At 44.6% G+C, this 18,813-nt stretch overlaps 1 protein-coding gene across 2 annotated transcripts in view; it reads right to left on the reverse strand.

Annotated features, from left to right (window-relative positions):
• Positions 1-18,813, reverse strand: part of olfm1b (olfactomedin 1b) — a 36,918-nt gene that overhangs the window by 2,979 nt on the left and 15,126 nt on the right. For both annotated transcript variants that reach the window (XM_061733791.1, XM_061733790.1), the window contains exon 5: positions 8,337-8,443. In XM_061733791.1, the coding sequence (XP_061589775.1) occupies positions 8,337-8,443 (107 nt within the window). The remainder of the gene's footprint in view (positions 1-8,336; positions 8,444-18,813) is intronic.

The following is an 18,813-nucleotide window of genomic DNA, read 5'->3' on the forward strand; positions in this document are numbered from 1 at the left end:
TAAGGATTTCACCAGCGATCTCAAAGCAACAAACAAGCTTCCACAGTTGGAAGTAGTCATGAAGAGTCCTGCTCTATTCTGAGTTTGCTATATTCAGAACCATTCAAACCCAACATTTTCTACAGGTCTTTTACTTTATTACTTCACTGTCACTTTCAGTTTGTTACTATTCAGTTCACTCTTGCTCACAACTGGTTTGGGTTGAAGATCATTTAGATTGTACGGGGTAGACGTTCCACAAGTTATAATAAGGCGTGCCCCATGTTCATGTCACATGAACACTTCCCCAAACAACATGCTGGCAAACTGTTATTCAGAAGTCTTGTATCATGTTCTGCATGTTTTTGGACTGCCTTGTAGGGCTGCCACTAACAATAATTTTCTTGTCCATTAATCTATTGATTGTTTTTTCGATTAATCTAGATAAGATTTTTTTCCCACTTTTTGATACCTCTTTCTGTTAAATGGGAACAAATGATACATTTTACCATCCTCACAATTTTTTACTTGTGAAAAAGTAAAATACATTTCATACATAAACCAAACCAAAAGTGTCTTAAGCCGGGCAGACACTGTGCGATTATCGGCTCATTTTGAGCCGATTTTCCAGTCATGCGACTATTTTTTGGATCGGGCCGGATTTCGACCCAATCGTTGGTCGTGCCTCGTGCAGCATATGTGGGGTAACGACGAGAGATTAACACGTCACGATGAGCTCCCGATCACGAATTGTGTTCTCGCAAGAAAATCAAACGTGTTTGAAATCCTGGTCGCTCCTCGTGAAGGAATCACACAGTTGAAGCAGCTGCGACCCGATTCACATTACAAATCATGTTTTAATAGCAGAAAAAAAGACCGCATTTCCCACGTCTGCCCAGCCAATTCCTTGTCCAATCACGGCGTTGTCTAATCTTTTTTCATTTATCGCCACCATAGGCGGCGCTATTAAGAGGCTAGGAGAAGCTTAGCTTCCCCAAAGTTGTCACAAACACACAAAAAAACAAAACAAGAAATATTAAGAAAAAAATTATTAAACAAGAGCAAAGTGTGGAAAAGTGGCACAGTTATCAGCAGTCTAAACAAAGCGGCTCTGTCATTGATGAGAAATGAGCACAGCTCACACGAAAACTGTAAAAGAAAACCGAGAATATGCAACATCCATCGCTGAAAGCGTCCTGTTTCTGGCAAAACAAGGGCTTGCTTTTAGAGGACACGATGAGACTGAAGGCTCAAGCAACCGTGGGAATTTTTTGGAAAACAATGCAGCAGAAATCAGCGTCTCTCACAAGTCATGACATCCAAAACGAGTTCATACAAATAGCCTCTGAAATGGTGATGAAAGAAATTATCAGAAAAATTGAGGCGAATGTTTTTTTCACTCTCATGGTTGAAGCTCGAAGCTTTAAATCTGAAGAAATGACGGAATGCGGAGGCAATACATGGTCACATTAAAAAGTTCCTGGATGAACATGGAATTTCCAAACTCCCCGTGGTTGCACAGTGTTACTTTGGTGCTGCCGTTATGGCTGGGAAAGTTAACGGAGTGCAGCAGAGGATGCGCAAGGATCACCTCAGCGCTATTTACATCCACTGTATGGCGCATGAGTTAAATCTGGTGTTGATTGAAGCCTGCAAAGTCAACCGAGTGGCCTCTGGTTTTTTCTATATCATGGAATGCCTGTACACATTTTTTTGGACAACTTGGGCATGATGATGGCATAACATGTCAGCTGTGAAAAGCTCTGTCAACTCCATCATGACCACCCTTGATGAGTTTTCTGTGCCCCCATACCACCGATTTACAGAGGCGTCAGGTCTGCTTCACAGCGTGGGAAAACTAGACTTCTGCGTGTGTTTGGTTGTGTTCTCTCACGCTCTGCGCATCATCCATGTCGCATCTCAGGCCCTTCAGAAATCAGACACCACACTTGCTCAAGCTTCCAGTGTTCTGCAGGCCAGCGTACAGGGACTTATGGATATGAGAAAAAACTGGGACATTATGTGGAGAGAGATACTCACTTTTTGTGAGTCCAACAACATTTCTGTCACAGAGCAGGACCCCCGACACAAACGATTAGTTTAGGTGGAGTAGCTTTGGAAAATCTAAAAGCCGCTGCCTTGACTGGGTTTTACCCAAACTTCACTAAAGTGCTTAAATTGGCACTTTCGTTTCCAGTTGGGACAGCGACTTGTGAGCGCTCATTTTCTGCGATGCGCCGGGTCCGCAACTGGATGAGGACAACTATGGCCCAGCAGAGACCGTCATCTCTGTACCTTCTGTACATCGAGACTAACATAACAAAGAGGATTGAACCTGAGGAAATCATGAAGAAGTTTGACGCAAAGGCCCAGCGGTGAATGCTGCTTCATTAAGGTAAAAAGAGAAAAAGAAAAGATTAATTAATTAGCAGGAAAATTAGTATGATATCATTATGGTGTGATAACAATAATAATTAAAGCTGCAAGCAGTGATGAACGGGCCCTCGCGCGTGCAATTTGCACCAATTAAGGTCAAGGACTCAAAACTACGTCCGATGAAACCACCCACAACTCTTTATGTCAAACCATTCAAAAGTTAAGCCAGAAAATAGGAACTATGAAATATCGACCAATCAGAAGTAGGGGCCGGGCTAATTCACACCAATTATGGTCAAGGGATTCAAAACCATGTGCGATGACACCACCCACGAGTCTTTATGTCAAAACATTCAAAAGTTATACCCGAAAATAGGAACTATGAAATATCGACCAATCAGAAGAAGGGGCGGAGTTAATTTGCACCAATGAAGGTCAAGTACTCGAAACCGAGTTCAATGACACCACCTACAACTCTCTGTGTCAAACCATTCAAAAGTTCCATCCATCCATCCATCCATCCATCCATCCATCCATCCATCCATCCATCCATCCATCCATCCATCCATCCATCGTCCACCGCTTATCCGTTCCCGGGTCGCGGGGGCAGCAGCCTCAGCAGGGATGCCCAGACTTCCTTCACCCCAGACACTTCCTCCAGCTCCTCCGAGGGGAGTCCAAGGCGTTCACAGGCCAGCCGAGAGACATAGTCTCTCCAGCGTGTCCTGGGTTTTCCCCGGGGTCTCCTCCCGGTGGGACATGCCTGGAACACCTCCCTAGGGAGGCGTCCAGGAGGCATCCAGTACAGATGCCCAAGCCACCTCAGCTGACTCCTCTCAATGTGAAGGAGCTGTGGCTCGACTCCGAGCTCCTCCCGGGTGACCTAACTCCTCACCCTATCTCTAAGGGAGCGTCCAGCCCCCCCTGCGGAGGAAACTCATCTCGGCCGCCTGTATCCGCGATCTTGTCCTTTCGGTCACTACCCAAAGTTCATGACCATAGGTGAGTGTAGGTGCGTAGATTGACCGGTAAATTGAGAGCTTCGCCTTTCGACTCAGCTCCCTCTTCACCATGACGGTCCGGTACATCGACCGCATAACTGCGGACGCTGCACCGATCCGTCTGTCAATCTCCCGCTCCATCGTTCCCTCACTCGTGAACAAGATCCCGAGATACTTGAACTCCTCCACCTGAGGCAGGACTTCTCCACCCACCCGGAGAAGGCACGCCACCCTTTCCCGGTGGAGAACCATGGCCTCGGTCTTGGAGGTGCTGATTCTCATCCCTGCCGCGTCGCACTCGGCCGCAAACCGCCCCAGCATATGCTGAAGGTCCCGGTCCGATGAAGCCAACAGGGCAACGTCATCCGCAAAAAGCAGAGATGAAATCCTATGGTTACCAAACTGGATCCCCTCCGGCCCCTGGCTGCGCTTAGAAATCTTGTCCATAAAAATTATGAACAGGACCGGTGACAAAGTGCAGCCCTGCCGGAGTCCAACATGCACCGGGAACAAGTCTGACTTACTGCCGGCAATGCTAACCAAACTCCTGCTCCGATCATAGAGAGACCGGACAGCCCTTAATATAGGGCCTCGGACTCCATACTCACTGAGCGCCACCCACAGAATGGCACGAAGGACACGGTCAAATGCCTTCTCCAGATCCACAAAGCACATGTAGACTGGTTGGGCAAATTCCCATGAACCCTCGACCACCCTGCGGAGGGTATAGAGCTGGTCCAGTGTTCCGCGACCGGGACGAAAACCGCATTGTTCCTCCTGAATCCGAGGTTCAACTATCGGCCGTATTCTCCTCTCCAGTACCCTGGCGTAGACTTTCCCGGGGAGGCTGAGAAGTGTGATCCCCCTGTAGTTGGAACACACTCTCCGGTCCCCCTTTTTAAACAGAGGGACCACCACCCCGGTTTGCCACTCCAACGGTACTGTCCCCTTCCTCCAATGCGATGCCGCAGAGGCGTGTCAACCATGACAGCCCTACGACATCCAGAGGTCGAGGTCAACAGCTCCCCACCCACACCATAAACGGTGCCGGCAGAGTACTGCTTCCCCCTTCTGAGGTGCCGAACGGTCCTCCAGAATCTCCTAGAGGTCGACCGAAAGTCTTCCTCCATGGCCTCCCCGAACTCCACCCAGACCCGGGTTTTTGCCTCCAGGACCGCCCGAGCTGCGGCTCGCTTGGCCTGCCGGTACCTATCTACTGCGTCAGGAGTCCCACAGGCCAACATAGCCCGGTAGGACTCCTTCTTCAGTCTGACGGCATTCTGTACTTCTGGTGTCCACCACCGGGTTCTAGGATTGCCGCCACGACAGGCACCGGAGACCTTGCGACCACAACTTCGAGCCGCTGCGTCGACAATGGAGGCAGAGAACATGGTCCACTCGGACTCAATGTCCCCCGCCTCCCCCGGGATCTGAGAGAAGCTCTCCCGGAAGTGGGAGTTGAAGATGTCCCTGACAGAGGGCTCAGCCAGACGTTCCCAACAGACCCTCACAATCCGTTTGGGTCTGCCCGGTCTGTCCAACCTCCTCCTCCGCCAGCGACAGTTGACAGCTCAGCCCCTCTCTTCACCCGAGTGTCCAAGACATGCGGCCGAAGGTCAGATGACAACAAAGTCAATCATTGACCTCCGGCCTAGGGTGTCCTGGTGCCACGTGCACTGATGGACACCCTTATGCCTGAACATGGTGTTCGTTATGGACAATCCGTGACTAGCACAGAAGTCCAACAACAAAACACCGCTCGGGTTCAGATCGGGGAGGCCGTTCCTCCCAATCACGCCTCTCCAGGTATCACTGTCATTGCCCACGTGAGCGTTGAAGTCCCCCAGTAGAACAATGGAGTCCCCAGTTGGAGCACTATCAAGTACTCCTCCCAGGGACCCCAAGAAGGCCAGGTACTCTGCACTGCTGTTCGGCCCGTAGGCACAAACAACAGTGAGAGACCTTTTCCCGACCCGAAGGCGCATGGAAGCGACCCTCTCGTTCACCGGGGTGAACTCCAACACATGGCGGCTGAGCTGGGGGGCTATAACCAAGCCCACACCAGCCCGCCGCCTCTCACCCTGGGCAACTCCAGAGTAGTGGAGGGTCCAGCCCCTTTCAAGGAGCTGGGTTCCAGAGCCCAAGCTATGTGTGGAGGTGAGCCCGACTATCTCTAGTCGGTATCTCTCAACCTCAGGCACAAGCTCCAGCTCCTTCCCCCCCAGCGAGGTGACATTCCATGTCCCCACTCCAAGGGTTTTGGTCCAGGGATTGGGTCGTCGAGGCACCCCGCCACGACTGCTACCCAGTCCACATAGCACCGGCCTGCCATGGTCCTTCCTGCGGGTGGTGGGCCCACGGGACGGCCTGATTTATGGTTCCGCGTTACACCAACGCAGAGCCTACGGCGTAGGGTACGCCGTCAATTTAACGCCATAATTCAGGTTTGAGGCAGCGTGTTTGTTTATGCTGAGCATCTTCGGTGTCTCCCACTTCGGGGTTCCTCCTCTTCCACTTCTTTTTGACGTTGCAGTTCCAGTACACAGAAGTCCGACGTGAGGATTATGAACGTATAGTGTGAGCAGACGGGTCGCATCCGAGCATTGGGTCGTCTAGTTTGAGACCATAAATCGTGGGCTGTGAACTTTTGAACTCAGCAATCTAGTGGTGCAGTTTGAGATGGGGCTGACTCAAACGATTTAAAATATTGCACAGTGTATGCCCAGCTTTAGGGAATCATTAGGTTTATTCAGAACAATCTCCATGAATCAAAAATAATGTATTCAAAATCAATATTGTTTAGTTTTAAGTGCTCAAAAAAGACCCAAATAGGCTGGGACACTCTGAAGTAGGTAAGCCGTTAGCATTATTGTTTTATTTTTTACACCAGAAAACTATCAAGTCACGACTTACACGTGAAAACTATAAAATAACAAACTACATTTAATGCTAATTAAATGCATTCACTGTCACTTAATAATTAGTTAAATGCTTTTATACCACGGTCTGTGTGAAAACTAAATTCTGATTGGCTGGCAGGTGTAGGTTAAAAGTGATAATCTACACCTAGAAAACAAGTTCGGTCAAATTGCCTGATAACTTTAATATCATTGCGCTGGATCAACTGCCAGGTGGTAACCACGGCAACGGAGCATCAGAGAAGAAGAGCCGGCTACCGCAGAATGGCGACATGAGTGATTTTGTAATTTCTTTTAATTTATTTGGGGAATTTAACAATTTTGATGACTGGGATGCAGAAGAGAAGAGAAAAGAAAATGATATAAACAAATATATTTGTTTGTTACTGTACCATAGCCGGGCAGAGCTGAGCGGACTAGAATATCCCCCGTTGCTAAGTCATATCTCAGGTCCGTCCTAGTTACTGGAGAAGTAAACACTGTTTCCATTGCATAAGGACCTTATGGGACGGTAGTGATTGTTTCAGGTATTAGTCAGATCCTCAGGTGTTACCAAGGAAACTGAGTTATGGCTTGTTAAAAAACTTTGTAATTTACCAGGTTACAACAGCTGCAGACGAGAGATTAATTGACATGGACTTCGCAGAGGCAAACCGTCGTCTGCTTCATGTCGGACGGTTTACGCCCCCGTGTCGTCCATATATTTATATATATGGTATGCTGTGATGCCCTATTAAGATATTACTGAGCGTACATAGCACCATTTTGTTAAGTTTCTCCCAGAAAAAGTCCCAAACCTGATGGACGAATCTGGTTTTAAGAGGTAGAAGTTTCATTCAATTAATGTATGCTACTTATACTCGCCATTGTCAGGGTGTTGTCTGTGTTGATAAGCAATGAATCAACTGTTATACCTAATATGACCAGCAGAGGGAACTACCTAGTTATGGTGTATGTTGGGCAACCAGAGATGAACAAGAGGAGCACCAGACTAGGTTTTTCTTGATGATGTTCATTCGTACGTTAAAGTTTGAGAACAAGCTCATTATGGATTAAAACCAAGTCTCTTTAAGACTAAGAAATACCTTGTGTACACATCGAAGCACTCTATCCAGGTCGACATATTTACATAATCGATAACGTTGACATGTCGTTGCAGCCTTACTGCCTTGACTGCAAAATACCACATAATGCATTCATTGGTATTGCTAATAACAGCTCATCTGGAGTCCACTGGTTCCTCAAGTCCTTTTTTGAAATTATTTTTTTATTTACTCAAGTGGTTTCTGTGGTGATTATGGATGTTAATTCATAGCCAATGTGTCACTTAGAACCAGTTCTTTGTATTTCCACAGCAAACAGTGAAGAAGAAACAGGTTCAGTGCTGCTCTGGTCCCAAAAACTAAATACAAAAACCTATTATTGCTAGGGACTAGAGATTATCACGACCAATCAGAATTCGGTGATCACCTCTCTTAAATCATATCTCGTTCCATTGTCTGAAGGTCACTGAAGTGCAAAACAAATTCGGTGACACTATGACACACAAGCCAATGAGACAATAACATTTGAACATTAAATTATTTCAACAAACAAAAAGACAATGGACCCACTATAGTCTGTAGTCTACATGTTGGACATTAATGATCCTGCTCAGAAATTCCGGCATAAGTCCTGTATGTGGCAACTTTCATAAATGGTCAACATTTGGAAGTGCAGGTCTTTATAGCAAAGATGGCAATAAAAACTGTTGATTATAACAACCTTGATAAAAGTACACATGCAGGCAATATTCATTAATTTTTGAGGGAAACAAGTTAAAGTGTGGACTGAGTATAAGAGGTGTAATAGCCGAATGACACATCCCTGTTAATGAGGAAAAATAAACAGCTGCTTAAAAGATCTCAGGTGAACCAGCTCCAAACTGACTATAGGGCAACACCAGAACCAGCAGTCGGTTCAAGTTGGTTGAAATGGGGAGACAAAAACTATTTTTTTTTCCACCATTAAGCTGACACCATATGTATAAAAAAATGCCCTTGTGAGTTTGTCGTGTACGTACCCGAGTATCGCCTTCAGGTGCTAGAGGGTCGGTCATCCAGGAGCCAAACCTGGATCCAGACGTCTTAATGGTGATGGGATCACTGATGCCCGTCAGTTTGCCGCATGCTGGAAAGAAGTAAGATGGGAACATAACTTCAGAACTACAGAAACTTGTCTTTGGGTTTTAAGTCTTATTGAAACAACACTCCAGGGGCATCACACGCTTATACTTTCCATTCAAATTATTTTTTCAAAAGGATGAGCAAGTTCGTGTCTCGCTTGTTGCTATCCTTTTCTCATTGCACGATGTTCCCTACGAGAAGTGCTTATTATTCGGTTCACACATGCTAATGCCTGTTTTATTCTCCAAGTGTGGACTTGTGAAGAAGTCTCTGTGTATTCTGTTCCCGTGTGAAACTTGTAAGCCACCATGGTGTTAATTAGTGTTGACTGAGGTGTTAATGTAAATTTGACAATACTAACACTTGACTCTGTCTCCCTCTTGACTGATAAACATCGTCTAATGAGCACAGACAGGAATCAAAGGCAGGATTTCACCAAATCAACATTATTTCCAAAGATAGTATTTTCCTATGCTGCTTTTAGAACATTTTCCTTCAAGGAAATGACACTGATTCGAGGTATATCCCTTGGCTCATTTGTGCTTTTCATTATCAGTTTTATCTGCTGGATTTTGTCCATTAGTCCATTTTGTAATACTGCTTTCAGAGACAAGAACCATTTATTTAACATATTAGCATAGCAGGGGGTGGGGGGAGAAAATGTGAGCAATAAGACAGGCCTTTAAACACCAATCAATTAAGACTGGCCACCAATCAGACTCATTTTGCTAAATGGGATATTTAAGGAACGTCAAGCCTCTTCTTCTTTCCTGTTCCCTGCTCCTGTCACTCGTCTCTCCATTCCTAATTCTTAGATCAAGAGCCTGGGCAGTAAATCGTGATTGATATAGAACTGCATGTGTCGAAATATGTCCAGCTTTTTTTCCCCGAGATAAAACCTCTTCTGTGGTTCTGGGATGTCAGAGCACGCAAAACTCTGCTGTGATTCGGAGTCAGCATGTTCTGAATGATTACTGCTAATCACACAAGCTGGGCTAACAGGTCGTAAGCCATACTGACTTTAATGGGTCGGAGAGATTTAAACAGATAATAGCAAGAAACTGGGTTCTGGCTTCTATCTGAAAGGGGTAATAGTGGGTTCCATTCACTTGAAGTCGCAAGTCAGAACTTGAAAAGACATCACACTCAGAATAATAATTGTTGACATCCCATCTCAGCTAGCACTTCAATTCAGAAATGTCTGCAGTTTAACATAGATGTGGGAGTCCAACTGGACCATGGACTCTTCCCATCTGGCAAAAATGGAGCCGTTACTGTGCACGATGAGTCATTTTAACATCTTTATGCTTTTGTATTTAAATAGTTATAAATAAAGTTGTGTGGACAATATCAGAAACACCTCTTAAATCATCAGAGGAAATTTTTAAACAGGCTCTGTCTTGATGAATTCCCCACAACTTTTAAGATAAAAGAACCACATCTCCCACGTACATCCCACTGCACAACAAGGAAGTTGTCGTTTCCCATTGTGACCTTTCTCATCCTCCTTTCCTTCCTCCTGCTGATGCAAAAGGCATTCGGACAATCTTGTTGTCTCAAGTCTACATGGGTTTCCACTGGATGCATCCTCAATAAAGGACACATATGCGAAGTCTGAGTGTGCCAAGACGAGGACTTTGGCACCCGATACCCAGGCTGACATAATGTTATTTTTTAGTTTCGACAGTTAAACCTTTTTTGCAGAAATTAAATGCATTTTCTTAACATTTCCAGCAAGAATTTGACATTGTTTTTTCTATATAGAAGGCCTAAATATTTTATGTAGTTAATATGGACCTCAAGCCAATAAATTTATATGGGCTTAAATCCTCTGAGCAGACCTTGAATTGAAAGATGTTATTTTATTTTATTTTATTTTATTTTTTGCAAACGGTTACAGTACAATTAAATAGATGAAAGAAACAAATTATTATCTTGTTGTTTCTGTCGCTATGGCAACCCGGATCGAAGCTGCTGATGCCGTTTCCGTATCCGTTCTAGCCCGGATACGGAAACTACGTAATGAATGACTCATGATAACGTAGAGGATTTAAGCCCATATAAGCTTATTGGCTTGAGGTCCATATTAACTACATAAAATATTTAGGCCTTCTATATAGAAAAAACAATGTCAAATTCTTGCTGGAAATGTTAAGAAAATGCATTTAATTTCCGCAAAAAAGGTTTAACTGTCGAAACTTTGTTAAAAGTATTAATAAATAAAGAATAAAGAATAAAGAATACAATCATAATGTCGGCCATGTTTGGACCTATGACCGGTCACGTGACAGCACATACAATAACATTATGTCAGCCTTAAAAATGGGTGATATCAATCTGCCAGAACATACTGGTGGGCCAGTAACGTCACAGCACATACAATAACATTATGTCAGCCTTAAAAATGGGGGATATCAATCTACCGAACATACTGGTAGGCCAGTAGGGACATACTGGCCTAAAGATATGGCATGATATCATTGATAATGCGCATATTCAATGGAATGACAACGTGGGTATCGGGTGACTTTGGACTGGAATAGTACTTTAGCTGCGACTGATGACGTTTCACAAGTACACAAGTATGGACAAGAATGCATACTCAGCCATGGCCCAGGGTGGGTGAAGTCTTTCCAAGATGAAATTCTGACTTCGGAGTAAAAATAAAACGCACTATTAGAACCGCATTGTCACTCTTAATTGTTGTGAGACCTGAAGTGACTTTGTAGCAATATAATCCAGATTAGATCTTTGCTTCCTCTTCTCATCAGGCTCGCTCTGAATCGTGTCTCGCTATCGCATTTCAATTCCTTGCGTAATGAAACGTGTGTCTCTCTGTTGCAGCACTTGTGTGCGTCTCCATGTTCAGCATATGTCATGCCTGTGAGAGTGTGTGGGCATTGCTCCTCAGCAGCAGCAGAGAGAAACACATGGCCACATGAGCAGCATCTACTATTTTCTAGTGGGGGCTGAGTCCCTTATGTAACTCTCAATGGGATTAGAGTCTGCATTAATACATTGACTTCTGATTTTTTTTTTCTGTAATCGTGCCTCTATCTTTCGATGATCACGACTATTTCAGGCTGCTGGAGGAGCAGACTGATGGATCAGATGGATTCAAGAGACGCTAACAGGGTTTAATCCAGTTTCGGCCTGAATTTGCCTGGCCTAAATCAGAGGCATGGTCAAACGGAAAACCTAATGGGAGCGGAAGCTGATGCAACAAAAACACCATCCCTCCAATCAAAGTGTGACAGATTCAGATGTGGATTCTAGTGTTTAATGTTCTTCTCTGTGAACTGTCAATGGTTTGAAGGGCTGATGTTAAATGATGCTGCACAGTAGAAACTCACAGTAACCTGTTTTATATTTGTTTATTTATCTATTCTGATGACTAGACATATTTGAATTCAAGTGGTCATGTCTGTAAAATATTATAGATAAACTGGTCATGAATGCTTAATGTTTACAGAGAATTTCTTTAGAAGATACTTACCTCGTTTAACTGTTTTCTTTCAGCACGTCTCCATATCTCGGCATCCAATTTAATGATGGTAAGGTAATTAAAATTTTGAGGACTGAAAACTGCATCCAGGTAAACCAGTTCTTCTTTACTTAAATGCAATATATTATATATATATATGGGTCACCTCTGTACAGAACCATTACTCTGGCACTTTAAAACCAACATTTTGTACAGTTTTTCTTTTTACATTTTTATATTTTATGTCTCAGTTAATATTACGTGTTCTTTTGTATTGCAGCAAATCACCACAATATATTCCTTGTGTGTGTTAAAAAACAACTTCATTCTGAGTCTGATTCTGATTTTTTTTTTTTTTTAAGTTGACACTATTTTCTAAGGTCTTAATGAGTTATTTCTAGCATGCTTTGGTCAAAATACAGTAAAATACAGTAAAGAAAAGAGTATAACTCCCTTCTAGAAGTACCTTTAGATCTTCTAGAAGATCTTTACAGCTCTGTTTATACCAATCATTTTTAGTGGGTAGTGGTAGTCTAGTGGCTACAGAGGTGGGCTCGGACCCAGGTTCAAGCCCCAGAATGGCAACCAAGATGAAGCACCTTGGGCCACTGAGCAAAGCCCTTAACCCTAATTGCTCCCAAGGCAAAAATGGTGTGTTTGTTCTCTCAGATGTAAGTCCCTTTGGATAAAAGCGTCTGCTAAATGACAGTACTAGTAGTAGTAGTGGGAGGAGGCAGCTACTTGACCCCACCTCCTCCTTTCACAATTGGGATGTGTGCCTATTTTGATAACGGCGTAAGTGCTTTGTGTTAAAGACAAACAATTTTAAACTGTATGGAAATCAGGATGGGGAGGTCGGAAAAGTCTGCTCCAATTTGGTTATGGGATGTCCAGTAGTCTGTAATCTGAACTGCTAAGTGAACCACATATTTTCATCCCTTGCTAGTTACTAATTAAACTACTTAAAAGGACTCGACCCTAGATCATTTATTTCATGTTTCTTTTAAAGGAGAAATGCTTTGGTCAAAATGCCACAAATATATAAGATACAAAAAAAACTTTTCCAACCATGTCTTTAGTTATCTGTTCATATCAGGTGGTTTTTAGGAGCCGGAGTAAGACATATGACTAAACTCCACCCTTTTCTCTTCCATGCTGAGGACCTCTTTTAAAACTCATTTTATGGCTACCCACTTGGTAGTGGTGTGGAAAATACAGCACAATGTGAAACTGGGCGGGGATGAAGATGGATACCATGGATAATTCTTATCTGATCTGGATCTGGAACGTCACAATATCGCTCAACAGCTGAGTGAACGGCAGATTTCTTTAGGTTCTGATGTAATGCTAGCCTGCTAACTTGGTGTGAGCTTGGTAATGACCTGACACAATCAAACAACTACTCTTTTTTAATGTACTCCTTTTAAGAAAGGACAATTAAGGCAAGACTTAGGGTGTGGGTGTTGATAAAAACAGAGAAGATCTAATGTGTTTCGAGGAGATGCAATGGTAAGAAAAAAAACAACAGATGCAGATTCTAAAGAACAGGAGTCTTTGTGCAGGAATGACCTTCCTGCTCCATTCATCAGTGTTTCGTGTGCAGGGGCTCGATTCGCCTGAAGCCCTCCATGCATCCACAGCGCAGGGGCACAACACAGGAAGATTTATTTATTTGATTATTGCCCAGCAAGCTGCCGTGTCCTCTTGATCGATGGCCATTGTGTCCCAGCAGCAACTGGGCTGTTAGTCTCTGAGGCACCAAACAGTTTGAAGGACAGCTTTGCGGATACTCTAATTACTCTCTTTCACTTTTCCTGCTTGTCTTCACTCCATCCTTTCCACCTTCTATCAGCTCTTCCTGTCCATTACTCAGTGCTAAAATTCTTACCGGCCTCCCTACATTTTTCTGCTCCTGTTCTTCTGATGCAAATGTGGCTGGCGACCTTCGCCGGTTTAATCTCGGCAGTGGCAGTGTGCTGGAGTGTATTTGTTTGCACTCTGCACGAGTGCCTCTGCAAGTGTGTGGGGATAAAAGGGGTAGCCACCCTCTGTTCAGCCCGAGCCAGTCTCTTGCTGGGTGACCTCGCCTTTATCGCGTCTGATCTTGCACATACACTCGAGTGAAGTCCCACAGGTCCCTGCTCTCCTGTTTCTGGCAGCCGAGCTGCAGACACGAGGAGTGGCATGTTCACTGAACTGGGAGTGAAAAAAAAACAAAAGAGGGCCCTGGATCCAGGCCAGTGGGTATGAAATGTGTGCGTTTCGACAAAAGAGCAAGAGCGACACAAGAAGCAACTGGTGAGCTCAGATGAAGCGACTTCATTTTTGGAGTGAGATTGAATTTAAATTCGAGGAACGTGTTACAGTGTGGCCAAAAGCCTTTTTCATATTCTTGGTGTAATCTTGGACTGTGAATAATTTCGAAACAGGGACACAATATACCCGTGATGTGCCACGTGAAAGTATCTCTGCTCTTGTAATACATCTTAGTCATTGGGTGGGTGTGCATCCATTAGCACTGGGGGCTGAGATAGAGGTGTGAAAAGTTCAACACGGGCTGATAAGATAAGATAAGAAACTGATGTGATGATGACCACACTTAATACACGTCAGAGCTGTAGCTGTCTTCATCTGTATGCCATTCACACTTACATATTTGTGTGTGTGCCAATGCAATAATGTAAGTCCATTCAAGGTTTAATTGCATGCTTTAAAGGGTTGTAAAGAGTGTCCTTTTGAATGAGAACCAAATTCCAACATTAAAAATGTAATTACATCAGTAGAATGAGTCCTGGATTGAGTAAAATGCTCCATTAACCGGTCGATGACCTGATTCTACATTAGTCTGGCCAGCCATCCTAATTATTTTCCTTTTGAAATAAAGAATTGTTCCAGTTCCTCTGGATTTGACTTGGATTTCCAGCTGGTGGAACCAGCGGACTAAGAAAAAATTGCCTCTGGACAGCATTGACAGGCATAAAGCCAATTAAAGCTGCAAGCAGCGATGAACGGGCCCTCGCACTCACGGCCACCGCCCCCCATAAGCATATCAGAAATGACACCACTTACGACTTCCTATGTCAAACCATTAAAAAGTTATAGCAGAAAAAAGGGACAACCAATCAGAAGAAGGGGCGGGACTAATTCAGGCCAATGAAGGTCAAGGACTCAATACAGAATCTGATGACACCAACCACGACTCTCTCTGTCAAAACATTCAAAAGTTATAGCAGGAAATGGGGGCAACCAATCAGAAGAAGAGGCGGGGCTAATTTTCACCAATTATTATAATCAAACCTTCCAAAAGTTATGGCAGAGAAAAGTATTCTAGGGGGCGCTGTTGAGCCGTTAGGCCAAGCCCAATAATGCAAAGCATGAAATATCAAATTTATCGCCAGGCCTGGCTTGTATGCAAAATTTGGTGACTTTTGGAGAACTATCAAATATGGACCAATCAGATGAAGGGGGGGCACGTTTTTTGGCGTCTAGCGTCGCCACGGTAACACTTTTGAAAGAGAAAAGTAATGCGCGTAGTCGCAAGATGGAGACGCACAGTTTGATGTATAACACACCTGGGTGCACGTTACGGTTCGGGCCGTATTAATTGCCGAAGGAATGGCATAAATTGCGCACAAAATTACACAATTAATTCAAAATGGGCGACTTCCTGTCCGGTTTCGGCCATGGCGCCAAGAGACTTTTCTTTAAGTTGCGACATGATACAGGTGTGTAGCGATTTTCGTGCATGTACGTCAAACCGTATTGTGGGGCTTGAGGCACAAAGTTTTCCGGGAGGCGCTGTTGAGTCATTTTGCCACGCCCATTAATGCAAACCATGAAATATCAAATTTATCGCCAGGCCGGGCTTGCATGCCAAATTTGGTGCATTTTGGGGAACTATCAAATATGGACCAATCAGATGAAGGGGGGGCGCGCTTTTTGGCGTCTAGCGTCGCCACGGTAACACTTTTGAAAGAGAAAAGTAATGCGCGTAGTCGCAGGATGGAGACGCACATTTTGATGTATAACATATCTGGGTTCACGATACGGTTTGGGCCGTATTAATTCTCGAAGGAATGGCATATATTGCTCCAAAATTACGCCATTAATTCAGAATGTTCAAAATGGCCGACTTCCTGTTCGGTTTCGGCCATGGCGCCAAGAGACTTTTCTTTTAGTTGCGACATGATACAGGTGTGTACCGATTTTCGTTCATGTACGTCAAACCGTATTATGGGGCTTGAGGCGCAAAGTTTTTTCTGTCTGAACCAATCAGATGAAGGGTGGGCGCGCTTTTTGGCGTCTAGCGTCACCACGGTAACGCTTTTGAAAGAGAAAAGTAATGCGTGGTGTCTGAGGATGGAGACGCACATTTTGATGTATAACACACCTGGGTGCACATTACGGTTCGGGCCGTATTAACTGCCGAAGGAATGGCATAAATTTCGCCAAAATGACACAATTAATTCAAAATGGGTGACTTCCTGTTCGGTTTCGGCCATGGCGCCAAGAGACTTTTCTTTAAGTTGCAACATGATACAGGTGTGCATCGATTTTTGTGCATGTACGTCAAACCGTATTGTGGGGCTTGAGGCACAAAGTTTTCCGGGGGGCGCTGTTGAGCCATTTTGCCACGCCCATCAATGCAAACTATTAAATATCAAATTGTTCGCTAGGCCTGGCTTGCTTGGAAAGAATAATAAAGAAAGAAAAAATAAAGAATTCCTACAGATACAATAGGGCCTTCGCACTGTCAGTGCTCGGGCCCTAACTATTGTGCAAAAAACCAAAACCAAAATAATCACATACACACGAAGAAAAGAGCTCTGAAAGTCCACGACTGCTTCACGAACCGGAAGCGGAAATGTGTTGATACCAAGCAAACCAATCACAGCCCTCTCGGTTTGCATTGGGTCTGCAACCTCTTGACGCGTAGTTACAATTTTTTGGGAGGTGCGCGTCAGCCACGGCGTGGCGTGCGCCATGGGGTGCTCATTGCAGTACAACCTGCGGCGCACGCTCGGTGTCAATTTAACGCAGAACCATAATCCAGCCTTAAGTGGAGAGTGTTTGAGGGATGGTGTCACAGAAATGGCCACATTCCTTTTCAGTGTCCAGTAGGAGTGATATTGTCATTCTTGCAGAACCTGATTTACAAACGGAAAGCCTTCTCCACGGTTAAAGTGTACTTGGCACCTATCGCCGCCGGTCACCTGGGTTTTGAGAAGAAAACAGTGAGCCAGCACCTGGTGGTTTGTTATTTTATGGAGGGAGCATGCAGGCTTCTCCGTGCCCAGACCACTGGTTCCATCATGGGATCTGGATGTGGTTCTGGAGGGGCTTAAGGGCCCCCATTTTGAGCCACTGGAGGGAGCAGACTTGAAACACGTGTCTTTAAACGCAGTGTTGTTGCTGGTGCTGGCTTCGGCTAAGCGGGTTATTGATTATCCATGCACTTTGGCTTATACAAGTCAGGGTTTGCAGCCACCTGTGGGCTTGCGTGCGCACTCGACTCGAGGCTTGGCCGCATCCTGGGCCTTATTCAGGGGAGTTTCTATTCAGGACATCTGTGCGAGTTTTTCTTGCCTTTCATTTTTTTCTGTGCTGGACGTATCTGCTCCGTGCGTGGCACACATGGTTTTGCTGTCCTGATTGGAACAGTGTTGATACAGAGATACATTAGAAATGTTGCAGCCATGTAAGTGGTTTGGTTGCTACTGGCCCTGTATGTTCTGGACTGGTGGAAATGGATGAATATTTGGGAAACGAATGGGTATTGTTGCAAAGGCTAATTTTACAACTCATTGACCTGATATTTACTTAAAGTTTTGAAGTACACAGAGTGAAGCTACAACCACATAACTACAGTGGGGAGAACAAGTATTTGATACATTGCCGATTTTGCAGGTTTTCCCACTTGCAAAGCATGTAGAAGTCTGTAATTTTTATCATAGGTACTCTTCAACTGTGAGTGATGGAATCTAAAAAAAAAATCCAGAAAATCACATTGTATGATTTTTAAGTAATTAATTTGCATTTTATTGCATGACAAGTATTTGATACATCAGAAAAACAGAATTTAATATTTGGTACAGAAACCTTTGTTTGCAATTACATAGATCAGACGTTTCCTGTAGTTCTTGACCAGGTTTGCACACACTGCAGCAGGGATTTTGGCCCACTCCTCCATACAGATCTTCTCCAGATCCTTCAGGTTTCGGGGCTGTCGCTGGGCAATACGGACTTTCAGCTCCCTCCAAAGATTTTTTTATTGGGTTCAGGTCTGGAGACTGGCTAGGCCACTCCAGGACCTTGAAATGCTTCTTACGGAGCCACTCCTTAGTTGCCCTGGCTATGTGTTTCGGGTCGTTGTCATGCTGGAAGACCCAGCCACGACCCATCTTCAATGCCCTTACTGAGGGAAGGAGGTTGTTGGCCAAGATCTCGCGATACATGGCCCCATCCATCCTCCCCTCAATATGGTGCAGTCGTCCTGTCCCCTTTGCAGAAAAGCATCCCCAAAGAATGATGTTTCCACCTCCATGCTTCACGGTTGAGATGGTGTTCTTGGGGTTGTACTCATCCTTCTTCTTCCTCCAAACACGGCGAATGGAGTTTAGACCAAAAAGCTCTATTTTAGTCTCATCAGACACACATGACTTTCTCCCATTCCTCCTCTGGATCATCCAGATGGTCATTGGCAAACTTCAGACGGGCCTTGACATGCACTGGCTTGAGCAGGGGGACCTTGCGTGCGCTGCAGGATTTTAATCCATGACGGCGTAGTGTGTTACTAATGGTTTTCTTTGAGACTGTGGTCCCAGCTCTCTTCAGGTCATTGACCAGGTCCTGCCGTGTAGTTCTGGGCTGATCCCTCACCTTCCTCATGA

Source organism: Cololabis saira, chromosome 11 (assembly GCF_033807715.1).
Source record: "Cololabis saira isolate AMF1-May2022 chromosome 11, fColSai1.1, whole genome shotgun sequence".
NCBI lineage: Eukaryota > Metazoa > Chordata > Actinopteri > Beloniformes > Belonidae > Cololabis > Cololabis saira.